Source organism: Lithobates pipiens, unplaced genomic scaffold (assembly GCF_037356315.1).
Source record: "Lithobates pipiens isolate NorthernLeopardFrog02 unplaced genomic scaffold, aLitPip1_a1.2 Scaffold_22, whole genome shotgun sequence".
Lineage (NCBI taxonomy): Eukaryota > Metazoa > Chordata > Amphibia > Anura > Ranidae > Lithobates > Lithobates pipiens.
In genome coordinates, this window is record NW_027507784.1 from 29209128 (window position 1) to 29234065 (window position 24938).

The window sequence follows — 24938 nt, forward strand, 5'->3', positions numbered from 1 at the left end:
ATGTATTTATTTTTTAAAACTGTGAAAAAATAAATAAAATCAAGTAAAATAAATACGAGCTCGCGCGCAGAAGTGATCGCATACATGAGTGGCGCCTGCATATGAAAACGGTGGTCAAACCACACATGTGAGGTATCGCCGCGATCGGTAGAGCGAGAGCAATAATTCTAGCCCCACACCTCTTCTGTAACTCAAAACATGCAACCTATAGAATTTTTTAAACGTCGCCTATGGAGTTTTTTAAGGGTAAAAGTTTGATACCATTCCACGAGCGGGCGCAATTTTGAAGCGTGACATGTTGGGTATCAATTTACTCGGCGTAACATTATCTTTCACAAGATAAAAAAAAAAAATTTGCTAACTTTACTGTTGTCTTATTTTTTTTTATTTAATAAAGCGAATTGTTTCCAAAAAAAGTGCGCTTGTAAGACCGCTGCGCAAATACGGTGTGACAAAAAGTATTGCAATGACCGCCATTTTATTCTCTAGGGTATTCGGAAAAAAAAAAATATATATATAATGTTTGGGGGTTCTAAGTAATTATCTATAAATAAAAAAAAAACAGTTTTAAACATCTAAACACCAAAATCTTAAAATGAGGCTGGTCCTTAAGTGGGGACAAACCCTGATTAGGCAAAAAAAAATAAAAAAAAATAGAGGAAATATGTCACAAGCATACTGTGGATCTTTAATAAGTTCAAATTTTTATTGGAAAGATCACATGACGGTACAAATAGGGTGTTTCGATGTTGTGCAGGACCCCTTCCACCATGTTCCTGCTGATGGTCATCCTCTGCACTGCAGGTAAGGGACAGACCTTGATCAGGGTGTAGGGAATACAGTAATATGTTAACAGGACATAATACATCTTTGTTAAAAAATCTATATATTTGTTTTATAGAGAGCATTGCCTTAGTGCAAATAGTGCAACATTTCAGGGCCGTGCAGGACCCCTTCCACCGTGCTCCTGCTGATGGTCATCCTCTGCACACAGGTTAGAGGACAAGCCCCGATCATGAGATAGCAAATAGAGGAGATATGTCACCAGCATATTATGGATCTTTGTCCATATTTGTGTTGGAGAGATCATCGTGCAAGATTTCGGGGCCATGCAGGACCACCACGCTCCTGCTGATGGTCACTCTCTGCACTGCAGGTAGGGGACAGATCTTGATCAGAATATAGGAAGTACAGAAATATGTTATCAATACATAATAGAAAAAAATCTATTTTTTTTTTATAGAGTTCACATCACAGTGAAAATAAATCAAACTTTTGGGGCCATGCAGGACCCCTTCCACCATGCTTCTGTTGATAGTCATCCTCTGTGCACAGGTAAGGGGCAAACCCTGATCAGGAGATAAAAAAGAAATAGAGGAAAGATGTCACCAGAACACCATGGATTTTTGTTATGAAGTCTATATTTGTGCTGGGGAGATCACAATGCACAATTTTAAAGCAATGAAGGAGTCAGAAGGACCCCTTCCACCACGCCCCTGCTGATGGTCACCCTCTGTACTGCAGGTAAGGGTTATCCTCTGTGCACAGGTAGGGGACAAACCCTGATCAGGAGATAGAGAAGAGAGGAGTATGTCACCAGCACACCATGGATCATTGTTATACAGTCCACATTTTCACTGAAGAGATCAGAGTGCAAATAGTGCAATGTTTGGGGGTCATGCAGGACCCCTTCCACCACGTTCCTGCTGAAGGTCATCCTCTGTGCACAGGTAGGGGACAAACCCTGATCAGGAGATAGAAAATAGAGGAAATATGTCACCAGCACACCAAGTATCTTTGTTATAAAATCCATATGTGTGTTCATTTCCGGCCACGCAGAACCCCTTCCACCATGATCCTGCTGATGGTCATCCTCTGCGCTGCAGGTAAGAGATAGACCCTAATCAGGATATAGGAAATATAAGGCGTATGTCGCCAGCACACCATGAAACCTTTGTTATAAAATCAACATTTTTCCTGGAGAAATCACAGTGTAAATAGAGCAATGTTTCGAGGCCATGCAGGACCTCTTCCACCACGTTCCTGCTGAAGGTCATCCTCTGTGCACAGGTAGGGGACAAACCCTGATCAGGAGATAGAAAATAGAGGAAATATGTCACCAGCACACCATGGATCGTTGTTATAAAGTCCTTATTTGTATTGGAGAGATCAGAGTGCAATGTTTCAGGCCATGCAGGACCCCTTCCACCATGCTCCTGTTGATGACCACCTTCTGATGTGCAAGTGAGAGACAAACCCTGATCAGGAGATAGAAAATAGAATAAATATGAACCATCACACCATGGATCTTTGTTATAAAGTCCTTATTTGTACTGGAGAGATCAGAGTGCAAATAGTGCAATGTTTCAGGCCATGCAGGACCCCTTCCACCATGCTCCTGCTGGTAACCACCTTCTGATGTGCAAGTGAGGGACAAAACCTGATCAGAAGATAGAAAATAGAAGAAATATGAACCATTACACAATGGATCTTTGTTATAAAGTCCATATTTCTATTTGAGAGATCACAGTACAAATAGGATGATGTGAGATTGTGAAGGACCCCTTCCACCATGTTCCTGTTGATGATCACCCTGTCCACTGCAGGCAAGGGACCAACCCAATAAGACTAGAGAAAATATGGGACATATGTCACAATTTTTTTTATTTATTTGAGAGATCACAGTGCAAATAATACAACATTTCAGGGCCACACAGGGCTCCTTCCACCATGACCCTGCGGATGTTCATCCCCTGTGTGTGGACAGACCCCAGTCAAGCTATAGAAAATAGAAGAAATATGTCACCAGCACACTGTGGAGTCCACATTTTAACTCCAGAGCACATCACAGGGCAAATATTGGAACAGTTTGGGGCTGCTCAGGACCCCTTCTACGATGCTTCTGCTGATGTCCTCTGTGCTGCAGATAAGGGACCGACCCCAACCAGGGTATAAATAACAGAGGAAATATTTCACCAGTACAGCATGGACCTTTGTTATAAAGTCCACATTTTTACCAGAGCGCTCACAATGTTTTGGGCTGTGTAGGGCCCCTTCCACCATGCCCCTGCTGATGTTGCCCTCTGTGCTGCAGATCAGGGCCGTCTTTAATATTGATTGGACCCTGGGCAAAAATTTTCTTAGGGCCCCCCCACCATGCAATTTCTCTCTCCGCCTTCTCTGAGACATACAATAAATAGCAGCTAGACTTAAAACCAGTTTACTGTATCAGATCAGGCAACGATTGCGATTGGTTGCCAGAAGTTACAGTATATCATTACTGCTTACTGACTGGTTGCTAGAGGTTACAGCACTCCTTAAAGCTCACTGATTAGTTGCTAGAGGTTACAGCACATTTCTGCTTGTTGATTGGCTGCTTGAAATTACTGTACAGTAATACTGCTCACTGGTTGCGATAGGTTACAGCACATCTTCTCCTCACTGCAGGGGGGGCATGATATACCTATGAATGCTGCCTTTATTTACATATCAATGCCGTTGGCCTCAGCTATTTACATATGCATGTGACTGCTATTTACATATGAATGCCAGTATTTACATGTAAACACAGGTCTGCAGGTGAGTCACCTGTACACAACAATAGGGCAGAGCTGGGCAGCATTAGTAGCAGCACAGGACTAAAACTTCAAGGGACAAGGGAATGTAAACTGGGATAGTTGGCAAGTATGATGCAGCTACTTTGGGTCCCACAACAATGACAGGGCCCTGGGCAGCTGCCCCTTTTGCCCTGCCTTAAAGACGGCCCTGTTGCAGATACCAACACCAGTCAAGGTATAAGGAATAGAGGAAACGTCACCATTACTCCATAGATCTTAAGTCTAAAGTCTATTTTTTTTTTTTTATTGGAGACATCGCATCACAGTGCAATTGTACAATGTTTCGAGTCACACGGCATTTTAATAAATCATTTAATAATGATGGTATACCTAAACAGCAGAAGACCAGGTCTCAGGGTGACTTGGTTTCTCTAAAGAGGAGAAGAGCTGGTGGTGTGCAGGCATGTGAAGGCCACAGGTTCACAATTTAGAGTTGTGTTGAGGAAGTTAGTCAGGATTGGATTGAAGGGTTAGGTTGAGGTTTCTGTTAATTCTGTCCAGCCAGACTTGTGATATGGCAAAGAAAAAAACGGCGCTGGACAATATACTAAACTAAATAGTTGCAACGCAAAGTGGGATACACACAACATACAAAAATATGCCCCATGACGACGTTAAGCCTGTCACGAAACGCGTCGGGAGGAGCGACGTACTGACGTCACCACTCGCTATGTCTCATTGTTTGTAGAACGGGCGTGTGTACTGCAGCCGGCCGGCCGCAATTTTAACTATTTGGATTTTTTATCTGTTTTTGTATGCCGATGGCGTTTATATTTTTAACAATAAATATCTAGTGGCTATTACCTATGGCCACCTTGTTTGTTTTCCTTTGAGCCATATTTGCATCAGCAAATTTTGCAGTGCAATCGGGCATTAGTGGAGGATTTGTGTGGCCATAGTGCCGACCAGGAGACCCCCCACAGACGGGACCACCAGATTGCTTTTGAGTTGAAGAAAAGGCCCTGGCTGGGTGTTGGTTCTATGCATTAACTATATGGCAGCTGGTAAGTGCACAATTCTTCTGGTGGTGGGATTTCTCAAGTAAAAGTCACTTTGATTGTGGATTTCATCACATGTTGGACTTTCACTAAACATTGCACAGTTTCAGGAGACATTTTTTGTTCACTTTTAGGCCACATTTTTTGGACATTAATATAATATTATTTAAAAATAAATGATATTCAGGGGCGGACTGACCATTCGGACACTCGGGCACTGCCTGAGGGCCCCAGGCCACTAGTGGGCCCCATCAGGGTTGCCAGCCTCAGTAAAACCAGGGACAGTATGTAAAAATCTGTGTTTCTTTTTACATCTGTCTCTGAAATGTCCCTTACCGATATCCTTTTGGTCTAAAAATCACGAGATTATAGCTGCCCCACCTCTCCAGTACTTTCTCAGCCAATAGAAACATGTCTGTGTATACCTTGTGTAGGTGTTTGTGTACACTGTGTGGTCCCATAATGTCTGATTGCCTGGGGGCCCCATAATCTCCTATTGCTCGGGGGCCCCATGAGTTGTCAGTCCACCCCTGACTGTGGGTGTGCTTTAAGAAAGGACTATGGGAAAATGCTGGTCAACCACATGAAAACCACAGTTACACCCGCACGGCAGGCAAACCGCAGCCCGGCAGTGTGAACCCGGCCTAATGTATAAACACCTGGTTTACACTCTGGTTTAAAAAAAAATAAAAAATCTCAAAATTCCTTTTATTTTTTCTGCGGTTATCCACCTTATCAGTCCTTTTCTTTGCAGTCTCAGTTGCAAAGATGAATGAATTGTAAGTGCTCTAAAGCTTCTTGCTCATTCACAAGTTGAAGCATAGTAAACAAAGTTTACTATGCCTCAGTGATGAATGGACACACGCATGATTGGTATTGATCATTCACTGTGCTCATTCAGGAAAGGAAGGGGCCAATATATTTGCCCTGTGTGCCTGAAGCAGCTGCTGGCAGGAGAGGAGAGGAGGGTAGCCGGAAGCACTGCAGGGGAAGGGGCACACGGGGGGTGAACAGCAGATGGAAGGGATGCATGAGCTAAAACTACTCCCCAGCAGTGCAGCCAGAGGGAGAAGCTGGCAGCGTTGCAGGGGAAGGCAGAAGAGGGTTGGTGTCTGCAATAAGACACTGCCTGGACCCCCCTTTGGGAACTGATTGGGCCTGGGCCCAGTACAGGAGGGCTGGCTGTACTGCCTTATCGACAACCCTGGTAGGATCACCCCCCCACCTTCCCCCCAATTTAAACTTACCTGAGCCCAATCCCAAACCAGCAATGTGCACAAGAGCAGGGGCTCTCACCACTCAGCCATTGGTTCCCACTACTGTCAATCAAAAGTCTATGTCAATGGGACTGGAAAGGGTGGCTCGGAGCGAGCACGTACAAAGTGCCCCCAGAGAAAGTGTCTTTCTGTGGGGACACTCGCCGAAGAGGAGGGGCCTGAAGCGCCAGTGTGATACACCAAAGGAGGAGGATCCAGGCTGCTCTGTGCAAAACCATTACACAGAGCAGCTAGGTATAACAGGTTTATTATTTTAAGAATAAAAAAATAAAGAACTTTTAATGTTACTTTAAGCAGTGGATGTGTAAGGGTTATTTTTGGAGGATAAGGATATAGTTTAGTGTCTATTTATATTTAGATTGTAATGAGATCTGGCCCAACTCCACTCCATCCATGGATTCCATTTAATCCCTCTAATTCCTGTCTGTTTATATTATGTTTTACACACATTACAGTATATCAGTCACAGTTTTATTATTGCCGGGTGATGATGAGCATGCAGTATACGCTCACTCCTTGTACTATAAACATTGTAATGTGACAAATCGGTGTGATTCGCACTCACGTCACAATTCTTCACCTTACATCCTTCTGTGCAGTTTGTCATCACCTTCTAATTGTTTGTATATATTGCATATGGTATGTGTACAATGTATATACACTCCCCAGCCACTTTATTAAATACACCTGTTCAATTGCCCGGTAACACAAATAGCTAATCAGCCAATCACAGGGAAGCAACGAAATGCATTTAGGCATCTAGACGTGGTGAAGACGACTTGCTGAAGTTCAAACTGAGCATCAGAATGGGGAAGAAAGGGGATTTAACTGACTTTGAACGTGGCGTGGTTTTTGGTGCCAGACGGGCTGGTCTGAGTATTTCACAAACTGCTGATCTACTGGGATTTTCATGCACAACCATGTCTCGGGTTTACAGAGAATGGTCCGGAAAAAGAGAAAATATCCAGTGAGCGGCAGCTGTGTGGAGGAAAATGCCTTGAAAACATGAAGCCATCCTGCCTTGTATCAATGGTTAAGGCTGGTGGTGTAATGGTGTGAGGGGGGTAATTTCTTGGCCCCTTAGTACCAATTGAGCATGGTTTTACCACCACGGCCTACCTGAGTATTGTTGCTGACCATGTCCATCCCTTTATGACTACAGGGTCCCCATCTTCTGATGGCTCCTTCCAGCAGGATAATGCACCATGTCACAAAGCTCTGATCATCGCACCACTGGACAATGAGGTCACTGTCCTCCAATGGTCTCCACACTCACCAGATCTCATTCCAATAGAGAGCCTCCAATGTCGTCCACACTCACCAGATCTCATCCAATAGAGAACCTCCAATGTCATCCACACTCACCAGATCTCATCCAATAGAGAACCTCCAATGTCATCCACACTCACCAGATCTCATCCAATAGAGAACCTCCAATGTCATCCACACTCACCAGATCTCATCCAATAGAGCACCTTTGGAATGCGATGGGATGAGAGATTCACATAATGGATGTGCAGCCAACAAATCTGCAGCAACTGCATGATGCTATCGTGTTACTATGGACCAAAATATCTGAGGAAGGTTTCCAACACCTTGTTTTATCTGTGCCAAGAAGATTGAAGGCAGTTCTGAAGGCAAAGGGGGGTTCAACCTGGTACTAGCAAGGTGTACCTAATAAAGTGGATGGTGACTGTAAGTCCAAACAAGCGTTCTATTCTTCTATTTTATACCAATGTGCAGAAGATACAAAGTTACAGCCTCCAAATTGTCACCAGGAGCTTTACAGAGAGCATGGCATACTCAGAACTGTTACTTTGTATCTTCTGTTTAGGCTTCTTTACATTGGAGGTAAAAGGTGGGTAATCCTCCAGTTGCATTGTCACACTACAGACCTGTAAGGGTGTGTGTTTCTTCCTATGGACTGTATACTGTATATACAATCCCCTGTATGGCGTATATGGTGTCCTCTAGTAGGCTCATAGCAGTACATGATATTATGCACCCAGTGGCGTAACTAGAACCTTCAGGGCCCCGATGCAAGAAACCATGGAGGGCCCCCCCCCCGACCTCCAGCCAGAGATCTTCCCAATGATCCTGGGGGCACCAGGACCTGGATCGGAGGGGGAACAAATCCCCTCCATTTTCCTCCTGCAGTCATTTAATGCCTATCAGAGGGACAGGAGGAGAAGCAGACTTTTAGTGGCTGCAGGAGAAGAATTGAGGGAATTTGTTCCTCTAAATGCCCCCTCCCCCATCCAGGTGTTTAGGGGCAATTATGACCCCTGTAATTACGCCCCTGGGATGAGTGCCAGTGGTGGTGGTGGGGGGATGAGATTATTGGCAGCAGTGGTGGTTGAGGAGGGATAGGATCAGTGGCATCTTTGGTGGGGGATGGGATGAGTGGCAGCGGTGGGGAGGATGGCATCAGTGGCAGCAGTGGTGGTTGGGTGGGGATTGGATCAGTAGTAGCGATGGTGGTGGGGGAATGGGATCAGTGGCAGTGGTGAGGGGGGTGGGATCAGTGGCAAGGGTTGTGGTTGGGGGGTGGGATCAGTGATAGGGGAGGTTGAATGGGATGAGTGGCAGATGTGGTGGTGGGAATGGGATCAGTGGAAAGGGTGTTGGTTGGAGGGGGGTGGAGGGAGATGGAATGGGATGAGTGGCAGTGGTGGTGGGAGGATGGGATCTGTGGTGAGGGTGGTGGTTGGGGGGGTGGGTTGGGATGAGTGGTGGGGAGGGGAATGGTATCAGTGGCAAGGATGGGATCAGTGGCAGCAGTGGTCATGGTGGGGTGGATCAGTGGCAGTAGTGGTCATCGTGGGGTGGATCAGTGGTTGTGGTGGTGTGGGGGGTATTAGTGGTGGTGGTGTGGGGGGAGGGGGTATCAGTGGCAGTAGTGGTGGTGTGGGGGGTGGGGGTATTAGTGGCAGTAGTGGTGGTGTGGGGGGTATCGGTGGCAGTAGTGTGTTGTGGGGGTATCAGTTGCAGTAGCTGTGGTGTGGGGTGGGGGGTATCAGTGGCAGTAATGGTGGTGTGTGGGGTATCAGTGGCAGTAATGGTGGTGTGTGGGGTATCAGTGGCAGACGGCAGTAGTGGTGGTGTGTGGGGGGTATCAGTGGCAGTAGTGGTGGTATGTGGGGGGTATCAGTGGCAGTAGTGGTGGTGTGTGGGGGTTATCAGTGGCAGTAATGGTGGTCTGTGGGGTATCAGTGGCAGACGGCAGTAGTGGTGGTGTGTGGGGGTATCAGTGGCAGTAATGGTGGTATGTGGGGGGTATCAGTGGCAGTAGTGGTGGTGTGTGGGGGGGTATCAGTGGCAGTAGTGGTGGTGTGTGGGGGGTAATCAGTGGCAGTAGTGGTGGTGTGTGGGGGGTATCAGTGGCAGTAGTGGTGGTGTGTGGGGGGTATCAGTGGCAGTAGTGGTGGTGTGTGGGGGGTATCAGTGGCAGTAGTGGTGGTGTGTGGGGGGTATCAGTGACAGTAGTGGTGGTGTGGGGGGTGTCAGTGGCAGTTGTGGTGGTGTGGGGGTATCAATGGCAGTAATGGTGGTGTGTGCGGGGGTATCAGTGGCAGTAGCGGTGGTGTGGGGGGTATCAGTGGCAGTAGCGGTGGTGTGGGGGGTATCAGTGGCAGTAATGGTGGTGTGTGGGGGGTATCAGTGGCAGTAGCGGTGGTGTGTGGGCGGGTATCAGTGGCAGTAGTGGTGGTGTGTGGGGGGTATCAGTGGCAGTAGTGGTGGTGTGTGGGGGGTATCAGTGGCAGTAGTGGTGGTGTGGGGGGTGCCAGTGGCAGTAGTGGTGGTGTGGGGGGTGTCAGTGGCAGTTGTGGTGGTGTGGGGGTATCAGTGGCAGTAATGGTGGTGGTGTGGGGGTATCAGTGGCAGTAATGGTGGTGTGTGGGGGGTATCAGTGGCAGTAGCGGTGGCGTAGAGGGTATCAGTGGCAGTTGTGGTGGTGTGGGGGGTATCAGTGCCAGCTGTGGTGGGAGTGGGGGGTATCAGTGGCAGTGTTGTTATTAAGCGATGGGTGCCACTCACTTGCAGATCACTTCATTCCTCCTCCTTGCTTGGTCTTGGTTGGGAGAGCAGAGAGGCTGGGCAGAGCCTGTGAGTGAAGGTGTGGCTGGAGAACATGGGCGGAGCAGGCGGGGACAGAGAAGATGGGCGGAGACTGTGCGGGCAGAGAGGATGGGTGAAGCGGGCGGGGACTGTCCCAGTGAGTGCGGTAGCAGAGGATGGGCGAGGAGGATGGGCGGAGCAGCCGGAAACAATGGGCGGAGCTTACCGGGACTCTCCGTGTAAATGACTATATCCCGGGCGGTGGCGGGCCCCCCTACAGTGGCGAAACTCAAGGGCCCAGTCGCATATGCGACTGGTGCGACCCTGATAATTCCGCCACTGTATGCACCCCAGTCAGGGAGCCAGCACCACCAGGTGAAATCAGAAACTTGACTGCCATCACTGGAACGTGGGTGGAGGGAGTCCTCATGGATGTCATCACTGGAATGTGGATGGAGGGAGTCCTAATGACTGCCACCACTGGAATGTGGATGGAGGGAGTCCTAATGACAGCCATCACTGGAACATGGATGAGGGGAGTCCTCATGGCTGTCATCACTGAATCATGGATGGGGGTATCCTGCGGACCGCTACCACTGGAATGTGGATGGAGGGAGTCCTAATGACCGCCACCACTGGAATGTGGATGGAGGGAGTCCTAATGACCGCCACCACTGGAATGTGGATGGAGGGAGTCCTAATGACCGCCACCACTGGAATGTGGATGGAGGGAGTCCTAATGACTGCCATCACTGGAATGTGGATGGAGGGAGTCCTAATGACAGCCATCACTGGAACATGGATGAGGGGAGTCCTCATGGCTGTCATCACTGAATTATGGATGGGGGTATCCTGCGGACCGCCACCACTGGAATGTGGATGGAGGGAGTCCTAATGACCGCCACCACTGGAATGTGGATGGAGGGAGTCCTAATGACCGCCACCACTGGAATGTGGATGGAGGGAGTCCTAATGACCGCCACCACTGGAATGTGGATGGAGGGAGTCCTAATGACCGCCATCACTGGAATGTGGATGGAGGGAGTCCTAATGACTGCTACCACTGAGTCCTAATGACCGCCACCACTGGAATGTGGATGGAGGGAGTCCTAATGACCGCCACCACTGGAATGTGGATGGAGGGAGTCCTAATGACTGCCATCACTGGAATGTGGATGGAGGGAGTCCTAATGACAGCCATCACTGGAACATGGATGAGGGGAGTCCTCATGGCTGTCATCACTGAATTATGGATGGGGGTATCCTGCGGACCGCCACCACTGGAATGTGGATGGAGGGAGTCCTAATGACCGCCACCACTGGAATGTGGATGGAGGGAGTCCTAATGACCGCCACCACTGGAATGTGGATGGAGGGAGTCCTAATGACCGCCACCACTGGAATGTGGATGGAGGGAGTCCTAATGACTGCCACCACTGGAATGTGGATGGAGGGAGTCCTAATGACCGCCACCACTGGAATGTGGATGGAGGGAGTCCTAATGACCGCCACCACTGGAATGTGGATGGAGGGAGTCCTAATGACCGCCATCACTGGAATGTGGATGGAGGGAGTCCTAATGACTGCTACCACTGGAATGTGGATGGAGGGAGTCCTAATGACCGCCACCACTGGAATGTGGATGGAGGGAGTCCTAATGACCGCCACCACTGGAATGTGGATGGAGGGAGTCCTAATGACCGCCACCACTGGAATGTGGATAGAGGGAGTCCTAATGACCGCCACCACTGGAATGTGGATGGAGGGCGTCCTAATGACAGCCACCACTGGAATGTGGATGGAGGGAGTCCTAATGACCGCCACCACTGGAATGTGAATGGAGGGAGTCCTAATGACTGCCATCACTGGAATGTGGATGGAGGGAGTCCTAATGACCGCCACCACTGGAATGTGGATGGAGGGAGTCCTAATGACTGCCACCACTGGAATGTGGATGGAGGGCGTCCTTGGATGGAGGGAGTCCTAATGACTGCCACCACTGGAATGTGGATGGAGGGCGTCCTAATGACAGCCATCACTGGAACATGGATGAGGGGAGTCCTCATGGCTGTCATCACTGAATCATGGATGGGGGTATCCTGCTGACTGCCACCACTGGAATGTGGATGGAGGGAGTCCTAATGACTGCCACCACCAGGGGCAGACTGACCATTCGGCCACACGGGCACTGCCCGAAGGCCTCCGGGCCACTAGGGGGCCCCATCAGGGTTGCCAGCCTCAGTAAAACCAGGGACAGTATGTAAAAATCTGTTTTTTTTATATCTGTCTCTGAAATGTCCCTTACCGACATCCTTTTGGTCTAAAAATCCAGAGATCATAGCTGCCCCACCTCTCCAGTACCTTCTCAGCCAATAGAAACATGTCTGTGTATACTGTGTGTACATGTATGTGTATACTGTGCGATTGTATACTCTGTGTGTGTGTGTATGTGTGTGTGTTTGTGTATACTGTGTGGCCCCATAAAATCTGATTGCCTGGGGGCCCTATAATCTCCTATTGCCCGGGGGCCCCATGAGTTGTCAGTCTGCCCCTGGCCACCACTGGAATGTGGATGGAGGGAGTCCTAATGACTGCCGCCACTGGAATGTGGATGGAGGGAGTCCTAATGACTGCCACCACTGGAATGTGGATGAGGGGAGTCCACCTGACTGTCACTACAAGAACATGGATGGGGGGAATCCTCCTGACTGTCAGCACTAGAACATGGATGGGGGGAGTCCCCATGGCTGCCATCACTGGAACATGGATGGGGGAGTCCATCTGGCTGTCACCACTGAATCATGGATAGGGATATCCTCCTGACTGCCACCACTGGAACATGGATGAAGGGAGTCCTAATGACTGCCATCACTGGAACATGGATGAGGGGAGTCCATCTGGCTGTCACCACTGAAACTTGGATAGGGGGAGTCCTCTTGGCTGTCACCATTAGAACATAGATAGGGGAAGTCCTCCTGGCCACCACCACTGGGACATGGATGGGGGGAGTCCTCCTCACTGCCATCACTGAAACATGGATGGGGGAGTCCTCTTGGCTGTCACCATCAGAACATAGATAGGGGGAGTCCTCCTGGCTGGCACCACTGGAAAATAGATGAGGGGAGTCCTCCTGGCTGCCACCACTGGAAAATGGATGAGGGGAGTCCTCCTGGCTGCCACCACTGGAAAATGGATGAGGGGAGTCCTCCTGGCTGCTACCATTATAATTTAGATAGGAGGAGTCCTAATAGCTGCCACCATTAGAACATGGATGGGGTGGGGGGGGGGGGGGGTGCTCCTGGCTGCCACCATTGGAACATAGATAGGGGGAATCCTCATGGCTGTCACCATTATAACATGGATGGAGGGAGTCCTCCTGGCTGCAACCACTAGAACATGGATGGGGGGAGTCCTCCTGGCTGCAACTTGGATGGAATCCTCTTGGCTAATTAGGGGTTGCTGTAAAGTCCTTCCCACCAGCCCATCTCGGGAGCCCTCAAGGAAAGGTGGCTACATTCCTACATTTGGTGGGACCACGGAACACAAACCTTATAACAAAAAGTCCGATCACAGCAGTAAAAAATAAATGATTTGGAGATTTGGAGATGGCTGAGGGCAACAGAAGGGACTTCTCTGACTTACGACTACAAGAATACTTGTACAGAACTTTTGTTTTAAGCAGAGTTTAATGTCCCTTTAATGACAAACCCCTCCCCTGAGCTGAACCTAACCCCAATCTTGGCTCTAAATTGTAGAAAGTGATAAATGATATATTAATATCTCAGCAGTTAAACCTTTCAGACTGTTGTCCAAAACATCACCAAGTCGAAAAATGTGTTCAATCAAAGTTTTGGCGCCCATTTCAAAATGGTGGATTACTATAGCGCCGAATCTCTGTGCGGAGATGAAGAGGGTGGTTGGCCTTCGTAGAGCGTGTGTCATGTACTACTCTCTGCCTCGTCCCATCTTCAGTTTCGGAATGTATTTTTATTACGTTTGGAGGAATTATACTGGCGAGATGCTTATTTACTTTTCTGCCACCTTATTGGGCTTAGTGATTTGTAGGCGGACTTTTATGGTGTTATAAACTATATCAGGTTTTACAATCACTTTTGACTGATGACTTTTTTTTATCGTATCCATCAACTTATAATAAGGTGGTGTCCTTATTGTGTTATTTTTATAGTTCTGGATAATAGATTTGAATTTGTGAGTACATAAGATCTGGGTGAATGTTGATTCTAGTTGATTAGCGGTTGCTGAATATTGTTAACCCCCTTGCTGCTGGCCCTTTAAATAGCCCGTGATGCCAGAGATTGGGGGCTCACAACTGTCCTGCGTTGCTAAAGAAGGGTCATGCTTATTCTTGATTCATTGTGGTCCATTGAGAACCTTCTCCTAATCAATGGGCTGCCTTAAGGAAGCACGTGAATGCACTAAGTAATGCACGCTAATGCACTGCAATCGGATTGGTCCGTAAAGTGGTTGTATACCTCAGATTTGAAATATGAAGAAAGTATATCCCTCTATAGTGTGTGCTTGTTCCAATCCAGAGCACTGAGTGTCATTTCTGTCTGCCGCCTCCTTACTCTGCTATCCTCATGAATCACTTCTGACAAGTTTTCCTGACACCAAGAGAAAAATGGTGACAGGGGAGGGACCTCCAGCTGATTGACAGCCTCAGCTCTGTTCCTTTATGCTGTGTGTGGGGAGGGGGGGGGGTGTCTCTTCCCCCCAATCAGCCATCAGAGTTCTCCTCACTGAGCTCTGCAGAGTGTAATTTCAGCTCTCCGCCCCTTTTTTTATGAGCTTTCAGACAAGCGTTATAAATTCAGCACTTTGAACACATGTAGAGGAGAGAAGACTGCAGATCAGGGCCAGGACAAGGGGTGGGCAGGAGAGGAAGCTGCCCTGGGCACTGCGGTATCATGTAAAGGTGGGGGGGGGCACCACAAGGAGATAGGGGATGGGGGAATTTGGGGGGTGGCATGGGGTAAGTACAGTAAACCTTTGGATTGAGAGTAATGCCCCGTACACATGATCGGAAATTCCGCCAGCAAAATACCAATGAGAGCTTTTGGTCGGAAAATGCGACCATGTGCACGCTCCATCTGGCTTTTGCTGCCAGAATTTCCTCCAGAAAAAGATTGAGAGCAGGTTCTCAATTTTTCGGTCGGAAAAAGTTCCGTTCGGAAATTCCGATCGTCTGTAGCAATACCAACGTGCTAAATTTCTGCGCATGCTCGGAAACAATTCGACGCATGCTCGGAAGCATTGCTCTTCATTTTCTCGGCTCGTCGTGGTGTTGTACGTCACCGCGTTCTTGACAGTCGAAAGTTCTGCGAACTTTTGTGTGACCGTGTGTATGCAAGCCGAGCTTGAGCGGAATTCCGTCGGAAAAACCATCCAAGATTTTTCTGACGGAAACTCTGCACATGTCTACGCGGCATTACTTGGTTTGGGAGTGTTTTGCAAGACAAGCAAATATTTTTTTTATAAATTTGGACTTGATATACAAGCAATGTCTTGATATACAAGTAGCGTCATGTCGGAACAAGGTATAAAAGAGAAGAGAGGCGCCTCTAAGTGTAGCAATATGGTTACCTGTAATGAAGGTACAACATTTAGCATCTCACATGGTTGATGATTAAAACAGACACATCTAAGTATGGAGGCATCCGGGGTAAATCTGTCCACATAGACCATCCTCCACACCGCCATCAACGTCATCCCTTCCACGCTGCGCTCCGCGAGCGGTTCAAGCCTCGCTTTCATGTCGTTCTACTGCAAGGTAATCTTCCCGGTCACAATTACAGACTGACAGCGTTGAGAGTCGGTGGTGTGGAGGACGGTCTATGTGGACCACTTTACCCCGGATGCCGGCATACTTAGATGTGCCCAACAGGGGCGGACTGACCATTCAGCAACTCGGGCACTGCCCGAGGGCCCCGGGCCCCTAGGGGGCCCCATCAGGGTTGCCAACCTCAGTAAAACCAGGGACAGTATGTAAAAATCCTCTCCAGTACCTTCTCAGCCAATAGAAACATGTCTGTGTATACTGTGTGATTGCATACTGTGTGTGTGTGTGTGTGTTTTTGTATACTGTGTGTCCCCATAATCTTTTATTGCCTGGGGGCCCCATAATCTCCTATTGCCCAGGGCCCCATGAGTTGTCAGTCCGCCCCTGGTGCCCAACTTAATCATCAACCATGTGAGTTGCTAAATGTTGCACTTTCATTAAATGTAACCATATTGCTACACTTCGAGGCGCCTCTCTTCTCTTTTATACTCTGGAGCTCCTGCTGGATTTGGCTTCTAATCCCCTCGTGGAGGAGCACATTTGTGGGTGGACATTTTATGGTTATACAACCTGGTCACATTGCTATAATCTTTTTATATGGACTATAAACTGAAAGACTTATGAATAAATGGTTGTGGAACAAATCATCAGAGTTTCCATTATTTCTTATGGGGAAATTCGCTTTGATATACAAGTGCTTTGGATTACAAGTATGTTTCTGGAACAAATTTGCTCGCAATCCAAGGTATTACTGTACTGTTCTAGGAGGGGAAATTTGGGGGGGGGGGGGGGGGGGGTGCTAAGAGTGGTGATTTAGGGGGGGATTTGTATTGGGAAAGGGGAAGAAGATTTGTACTAGGTGGGGGGATTTAGGAGAAATTTGTGCTGGGAGGGGAAATTTGAGGCGGGGGGGGGGGGGGGAGAAGATGTGTACTAGGAGCGGAAAACTTTAGGGGTAGAGGATTTGTGCTAGGAGGAGTGAATGTTTTTATTTATTTATTTTGGGCGGGAAGCAGGGGGCATTTGAGCTGGGGGGAATTTGGGGTACGGGGGCAAAAATTGAGAGGGGGGATTTCAGCAGGGGGACAGATTTGTACTGGGAGGAGGGGGAATTTATGCTTAGGAGGTAAGCATGCAGATGAGTGCTCAGTGTTTTTGTGGGGGTGTTTTGCTGACACATAATATTTATATATCTTGGGGGGGGGCGGCAATTTGACATGTTCGCCCCTGGCTCTAGATGACCTTGTCCCGGTACTGCTGCAGATACACAGGTACAACTTATGTAGGGAGATTTGTTTAATCTCTGTGTATCACCCGAGGTCGGTCACATTACTGGGTATATGGAAGGATTTACATCCACTTTAAACGACCTTTAAGTGAGCTTTAATGGCAGGAGGCGGAACAGCTTCTCGCTCATGTGACCGCTGTGATTGGCTCACAAAGCTGTTGTATTTTATTATATTTTTCTTTCTTTTCCAATATTTGTATTACAGTTTCAATAAAAGATACAGAAGACGGCTATTAAACGTATTGCAATTTAAATATTTCTCCAGAATCGTTCAGTAATACTTCGTGGTAACATTAAATTATCCAGCATTCCATCTCTGAATACAACGTAGAGAAAAAAAAAAAAGTTTTTTTTTTTTTTAATGCCTGACGTATAGGTTCCGGAAATTTGACTTTGTTGTAGCCTCTTGTCCTTGTGCAGCAGAGCTCAGACCCAGGAGTGGTAAAAGCAACAGAGAGAGCCAATCAGGGGTGCTACATTGTAATGAGCATACTGAAAGCAGGAGAGAGCAGAGAGAGGAGGTCATCAGTATGCGTCTTCTCTTTTCACTGTCCAATCACATGCTGGGGGAGGGACAAGACCTGTAAGTGTCACTGAACTGCAGAAGAAGGAAAAAACAAAATCTCCTCCCTCCCCGGACGGGGCAGTGCAGCAGTGGCGTAGCGGAGGGGGCCATGGCCCCCGGAGGGCAACATTTAGGGGGGGTGCAGAGCAGCATCCGGTGCGAGTGTCACTCCATCCTAATGTGTATGGGTGGTGTCACTCGCTGTGCTCCAGGTGCCATGTTCTGTTTCAGGGATGGGCAGCGGCTGCCCATTCTTGTGTTGGGGGGGCGTAAATTACTTTCCTTGCCCCGGGTGCTGACAACCCATGCTACACCACTGCAGTGCAGTTTACATTTAGGGACAGGATGGACAGAAGTGCAATCCCTTTGGCAGGTAGAACAGGGGAGAAGATCTTTCACTTTATGTCACTGAAATTTCCAGTTTTAATGAATATGAGGGCTGCCAGCGCAAGCCTCTCCTCCTGAAAATGCTACTTGCCTGGCTGCCATGTTGATCCAGGACACGGGTATTCTGGAATGAAGGTCAAGCATTGGAGGTTCTGGATTGACTCAGGAAAGGTTTCCTTTAAGAGGGAGAAGCGGTGACAACACGCGTACGACCGATGACCGGCCGCCCGGCTCGGGGACTCTGCAGACTGGAGGAAGTACACAACGGGCTGCTTGTGTCACGGAGACAATGTGTGTGTGTCCAGAAATGTAGAAATATTGATATAAGATATTCTGGAGAAGTTCCAGGACCGGGCTCGGAGATAACACCCTTCCTGGGAAAAGGTAGAGGAAAAATACTTCATCATCAGCTATTAAATTATATGTGACCCCTCACCTTGTAAAAAAAAAAAAAATCGAAATGAAGAGCAAAACATTTGTGTATAGATATAAAAACATTATAAATAACTTTCTTTTTTTTTTTTTTTTTTTTATAAGTGATCACATATCCTCTGTTCTCAGCTGCATAAAGAGCTTAGAGAGGTGGGGAAGGAGAAACAGCAGAACACTGATCTTCCTGGTAAACGGCTGTGCGGAAGTGCAGGGGGGGCGTTTCAGCAGAAGTCTAAGGCTGCCCTCCCAGCACAGCCACAAAACTGATAACTCTGGGGTGGTTGAGCTATCATGCCTAGCGCGGTCAGTTTTAATTAGGAAAGCAGAGGGACTGGAAGGAACACCGGGGGAAGCAATACAAAGAGAGCAGGAGACTTTCTCATACAAGTACAGGCTACAGCAACCACATATCAGGAATATCAAACGTTTGGGGTAAAATGTGTCTAAATCTAAGAATGTATGATAAAAATGTATCTAAATCCAAGAACAAGGACGTATTACATTGTATCACACCAATTCTTACATCTGATGACTGCATTTGTTTTCTCCATTAGATTTTTTTTTCCGATTTGTGCCAGTCACACCTTTCCTGACAACGTTCACCCACTGTACGGTGTCTGTGCAGCACTGTCGCCCTCAGACAGAACTACAGTACACCTCCCCCTCTACTTATCTCTATAACGAAGGGGGGAGGTGGGGAGTAATCTGTGTTCCTCAGACAGAACTACAGTACACCTCCCCCTCTACTTATCTCAATAACGAAGGGGGTGGGGAGTAATCTGTGTTCCTCAGACAGAACTAGGAAGGGCGAACCTGCAGAGTTAGGCTTTGTTCACATTATGCGGGTGCTACAGAGCACACACGCCAGGTGTAGGGCATCCCATTCAGTTCAAAGGGCTGCCTTCTGCAAAAAAAAAAATAAGTCCCCGGCCATTTCTGCAAAATAGCACTGCACCAAACCGCGTGTTAGCAAATGCATGGGGGTGTTGCTGTTAAGAATTGATGGCACCACTGCTCATCTGTAAAAGGACTTTCTGCATTTGGCCACTAGATGGTGTTATGTATCATAGGAAATTCCCCATTTAGCCACTAGATGGTGGTAAGTTCCATAGGAAATAATTAATTTGGCCACTAGATGGTACTAAGTATCATGGGAAGTTCTGCATTTAACCAGTATAATAGGAAATTGCACCTTTGGCCATCATTCGATCGTAGTAGGTTTCCCAGAAAATTCTGCATTCGGTCACAAGATGGTCTTAGATAGCATAGGAAATTCTGCATTTGATAACTACATGGTTCTGTATTTGACCTGAAATTATGCCAAGTATCATAGGAGATTGCACCTTTGGCCACTAGATAGTACTGTGTTACTTTGTTAAATTCCGTATTTGGCCTTTATAGGAGGTTGCGCACTTGATCTAATAGGTGGTGCTAAGTATCATTGGAAATTCTGCATTTGGCCACTAGATGATGCTAAGTACCAAAGGAAATAATTCTTTTGGCCACTAGATGGCACTAAGTATCATAGGAAGTTTCGGTTTTTGGGCACATGATGTTGTTTGGTATCATAGGAAGTTCTGCATTTGGCCAATAGATGGTGCTAGGTATCGTAGGGAACTCCACATTTGACCACTAGATGGTGCTAAGTATTATAGAAGATCACTAGCACCATCTAGTGGCCAAATGTATTTTCTATCTTAAATCAGTGAAAAACATTTGTCCAGCACAGGAAGTTGTGCACCTGCCCTCTGGATCCTGTTCCCCCGCAAATGCTACATTCACCCTCTGGATCTATTCTACACTGCCTAGCCCTCTCTTTTGTTCCACTTGCCCCTCCCTTCTAGATTGTAAGCTCTAAGGAGCAGGGGCCCTCTGATCCCTCCTGTATTGATTTGTATTGTAACTATACTGTCTGCCCCCCCCCCCCCCCCATGTTGTAAAGCACTGCGCAAACTGTTGGCACTATATAAATCCTGTATAATAATAATAATAAATATTTGTTTTTCTGCCCCATCCACACACAACAAATGCACATTCGCCAAATTAATTGCTATGCATTATTTTTTATTATTATTTAATATTTATTATATATAAATACACCCCTATTTGTTTTTATTGGTATAATACAGAGATCCCATGACTTTATATTAATATTCATTTTATTTAAATATCTACTGTATTATATATCTATCTATATATCTATATATTAATCATTGTGCCCCGGGCCCCATAGCAGTCATACAGGATGCTATGTTTATAGCTATGGTCTTGGATGGGAATAATGAAATCTGGTTAGAAGTGGAATTTTCCGTGTTTTTCTTACTCATGTAATTTTCAAATATAAAGACAGGTCCTCCCTATAACACGCGGCCCCGGTTTTTATGAAACTCCCTTTATTGCAACTCCAAGAGAGAACAATGCGTATTCCATCAATTAATTCTGAATAATGATAGGTGGGGCCCCGGCTGCGCTGCCTGTGACAGGTAGAGATGATGGCGGGACCGCGCACCTACAATTAACCTGCTGCCAGCGGGAATCAGTCCAACTCCCAGCCCCCGCCAGGTTATATATGTACAGTATCTCACAAAAGTAAGTACACCCCTCACATTTTTGTAAATCTTTTCTTCTATCTTTTCATGTGACAACACTGAAGAAATGACACTTTGCTACAATGTAAAGTAGTGAGTGTACAGCTTGTATAACAGTGTACATTTGCAATCCCCTCAAAATAACTCAACACACAGCCATTAATGTCTAAACCGCTGGCAACAAAAGTGAGAACACCCCTAAGTGAAAATGTCCAAATTTTGCCCAATTAGCCATTTTCCCTCCCCCGCTGTCACGTGACTCGTTAGTGTTACAAGGTCTCAGGTGTGAATGGTGGAGCAGGTGTGTTAAATTTGGTGTTATCGCTCTCACTCTCTCATACTGGTCACTGGAAGTCCAACATGGCACCTCATGGCAAAGAACTCTCTGAGGATCGGAAAAAAAAGAATCGTTGCTCTACATAAAGATGGCCTAGGGCAGTGATGGCGAACCTTGGCACTCCAGATGTTTTGGAACTACATTTCCCATGATGCTCAAGCACGCTGCAGTGTAGCTAAGCATCATGGGAAATGTAGTTCCAAAACATCTGGGGTGCCAAGGTTCGCCATCACTGGCCTAGGCTATCCACTTAAGGACCGCCTCCTGTACATATACGTCGGCAATTTAAAGATGGATAACTCGGTAAAGGCAGCAGCTGCTGCCACAACCGAGATATCCCTCTTTACAGGAGGCGGTCCTGCTTACGATAACGGTAGTCTCCGCGGCGGGTTCTCCGCTAAACCACTGTTGTCGGCGTCAGGAGAGGGGCCACCCCTCCTCCCGCCGGTCTCCCGCTTACCGGAGCCGTTGGTAGCGGCGGAGGCGATCGGGTCCTTTCCTCTGCTGGGTATAGAGGATGAGTGAGGCTAAGATGGCCCCCCACCCATCTCTATACCATAGGAGGGCGGAAGCAACGTCAAAACGTCACTTCCGCCCATACCTCTTAGGCCCTTCTACACACGATCGGAGATTCCGACGCAATGTGTCCTATGGGACCGTTTTGTCGGATATTCCGACTGTGTGTGGTCTCCATCGGACTGTTTCCGTCGGAATATCCGACGGACCAAGTTTTCCAACTTGTTGGTAAAATTTTCCGACAAAATGCTCAGATCGGACATACTCCGATCATGTGTAGAGAATTCCGGACAAAGTGCCACGCATGCTCAGATCAAATTCCTACATCAAAGCTATTGGCTACTAGCCTGATGGTAGTCCCATTGTAACGAAATTACGTCATCACGTTCTGAACGATCGGATTTTCCGACAACTTCGTCCGACCGTGTGTATACAACAGTTTCGGACAAAATCCGTCAGACAAAATCCGTCGGATTTGGTTGTCGGAATGTCTGACCGTGTGTACAAGGGCTTAAAGGAACATATTTTTCAATGTCATTTTTTCAAATGACATTTTTTTTATTTTTTTTATTGCATTTTAGTCCAAATATGAGATCTGAGGACTTTTTGACCCCCCGGATCTCATATTTAAGAGGACCTGTCATGCTTTTTCTATTACAAGGGATGTTTACATTCCTTGTAATAGGAATAAAAGTGATCAATTTTTTTTAAAAACAGTGTCAAAATAAATAAAATCAAGTAAAATAGATAAGAATTTTTTTTTATTTTCTTTTAAAACACCCGTCCCGACGAGCTCACGTGCAGAAGCGCTCGCATATGAAAAAGGTAGTCAAAACCACCACATGTGAGGTATCGCCGCGATCGGTAGAGTGATAACAATAATTCTAGCCATAGACCTTCTCTGTAACACAAAACATGCAACCTGTAGAATTTTTTAAATGTCGCTTATGGAGATTTTTGAGGGTAAAAGTTCGACTCCATTCCACGAGCGGGCGCAATTTTGAAGCGTGACATGTTGGGTATCAATTTACTCGGTGTAACATTATCTTTCACAATATAAAAAAAATTGGGCTAATTTTACTGTTGTCTTATTTTTTTTATTCAAAAAGGTTATTTTTTTCCAGAAAGTGCACTTGTAAGACCGCTGCGCAAATACGGTGTGACAAAAAGTATTGCAATGACCGCCATTTTATTCTCTAGGGTGTTAGAAAAAATATATATATAATGTTTGGGGGTTCTAAGTAATTTTCTAGCAAAAAAAACTGTTTTAAACATGTAAACACCGAGTCTGAAAAAGAGGCCTGGTCCTTAAGTAGTTAAGAATGGAGAACTTTGGCATCCCAGATGTTTTGGAACTACATTTCCCATGATGCTCCACTACACTGCAGAGTGCATGAGCTTCATGGGAAATGTAGTTCCAAAACATCTGGGGTGCCAAGGTTCACCACCACTGGCCTAGGCTATGAGAAGATTGCCAAGACCCTGAAAGTCTATAAATTATTATAAAGATATAATAAAATATTAACAAAAATGTGAGGGGTGTACTCACTTTAGTGAGATACTGTATGTTCTGGGTTAAGGTATGCCGTGGCAGTCTATAGAAAGGTGAGCCGAGGCGTGCTAAAATCATACTGCCCAAAATTCTCAGCTGAGAAAGTGGGGCATCCTTTAGTACCATTCCAAGTATGTTGGCAAAAGACACACCCCCCTGCCACGCCCCCCCCCTATGAAGAATTAAATCTGACCTTCGGCCTTCCATTCAGTCTTGCACAGTTGTAGCGGCTCCTCTCCTGGACTGAAATGTCTTACTCTGATATCGCTGAACACTGTGAGATGCTCACAATGTGCATTAGAAGCTGCAGCCAGTCAGAGCCCACTTAATTTTCCTGGAGGATGCCCAGCATCATCTAGCCCTTTCCGACTCAGCCTGACTGTCCCTGGTCCTCCCCTTTCATTCATTGGATTTCAGTTCTTTCAATCATGGAGGCTCAGCACCACATGTGGGCGTTACCATGCAAATACAGTCTTCCTAGGAACGCCCACTCCTCCAGACTGACACCCACACATCGAAGCATTTTGATATTTGCATAACTCCTCCCACTGCCTGCATCAGGACTGAGGACTCTTAAATGGGGAGGCGGGCACGCCCTGTACCCAGGAGAGGCCAACGGCATACAGCTATGTGCAGTACAATGCAGGCGGGCAGCCCTGAAGAGGTTAAAGTGGAGTTCCAGGAATTAATTTTCATTGCGTGGTTACATTGATGGTGCGTGGCACAATATAGGTCTGTATATCACATACCTGAAGGGCCACAGGGGGAAGCTGAAAATCACGGTCCTACTACAGTGATCGCCACAATCTCGTGTGTATCCCCTCTACACACTGACTCCAGGGTCCACTTCCCTCCATTTATGGATCACCTCGTATTCCTTTTCCAATAAATACAAGGCGTTCTCTGATTGGATGAGGTGGAGAGCAGTGATGTCACTATCTCCACCTCATAGAGGGCATTCTGTGAATAGTGGCGACTCCCTGTGGCTACTATGCGGAATTGCAGCTGCTCAGCACAGGACCCAGAAGACTGTGGTGATTACTGCAGTAGCTCCAACTACTACATCGATTGTCAGCTTCCCCAGTGGCCTTAAAGCGGGAGTTCCGCCGTTTTTTTTTTTTAAAAGCCAGCAGCTACAAATACTGCAGCTGCTGACTTTTAAAATAATGGTACTTACCCGCCCAGCACGCCCGCAATGTCGGCACCCGAAGCCGATCTCTCGATCGTCTCTCAGGTGCTGCCGCCGCCATCTTGGGTATGGGAATCAGGAAGTGGCGCCTTGCGGCTTCATTTCCTGGTTTCCTACTGCGCATGCGCGAGTCGCGCTGCGCAATAAGGATGGTCCCCGCTGTCTCTGGGATCCGTGTGTTTCCCAGCAGGCAGCGGGGGACCTTTGGAAAAGGGTGTAGATTCTGCGCAAAGGGGCGTACCTTCTGCAGAATCTACGCCGGAAGTGGGTGCAGATACCTGTACTGTACAGGTACTTGCACCCTCACTCCCCCCTGAAAGGTGCCAATTGTGG

General features: G+C 47.1%; 1 protein-coding gene across 1 annotated transcript in view; it reads left to right on the forward strand.

The window, feature by feature from the left end:
• Positions 1 to 13818: 13818 nt before the first annotated feature.
• LOC143925639 (serine protease 53-like) overlaps positions 13819 to 24938 on the forward strand; it is a 44674-nt gene continuing 33554 nt past the window's right edge. Inside the window, 1 exon segment of the mRNA XM_077450105.1 lies at positions 13819 to 13867. Coding sequence (XP_077306231.1) covers positions 13819 to 13867 — 49 coding nt within the window.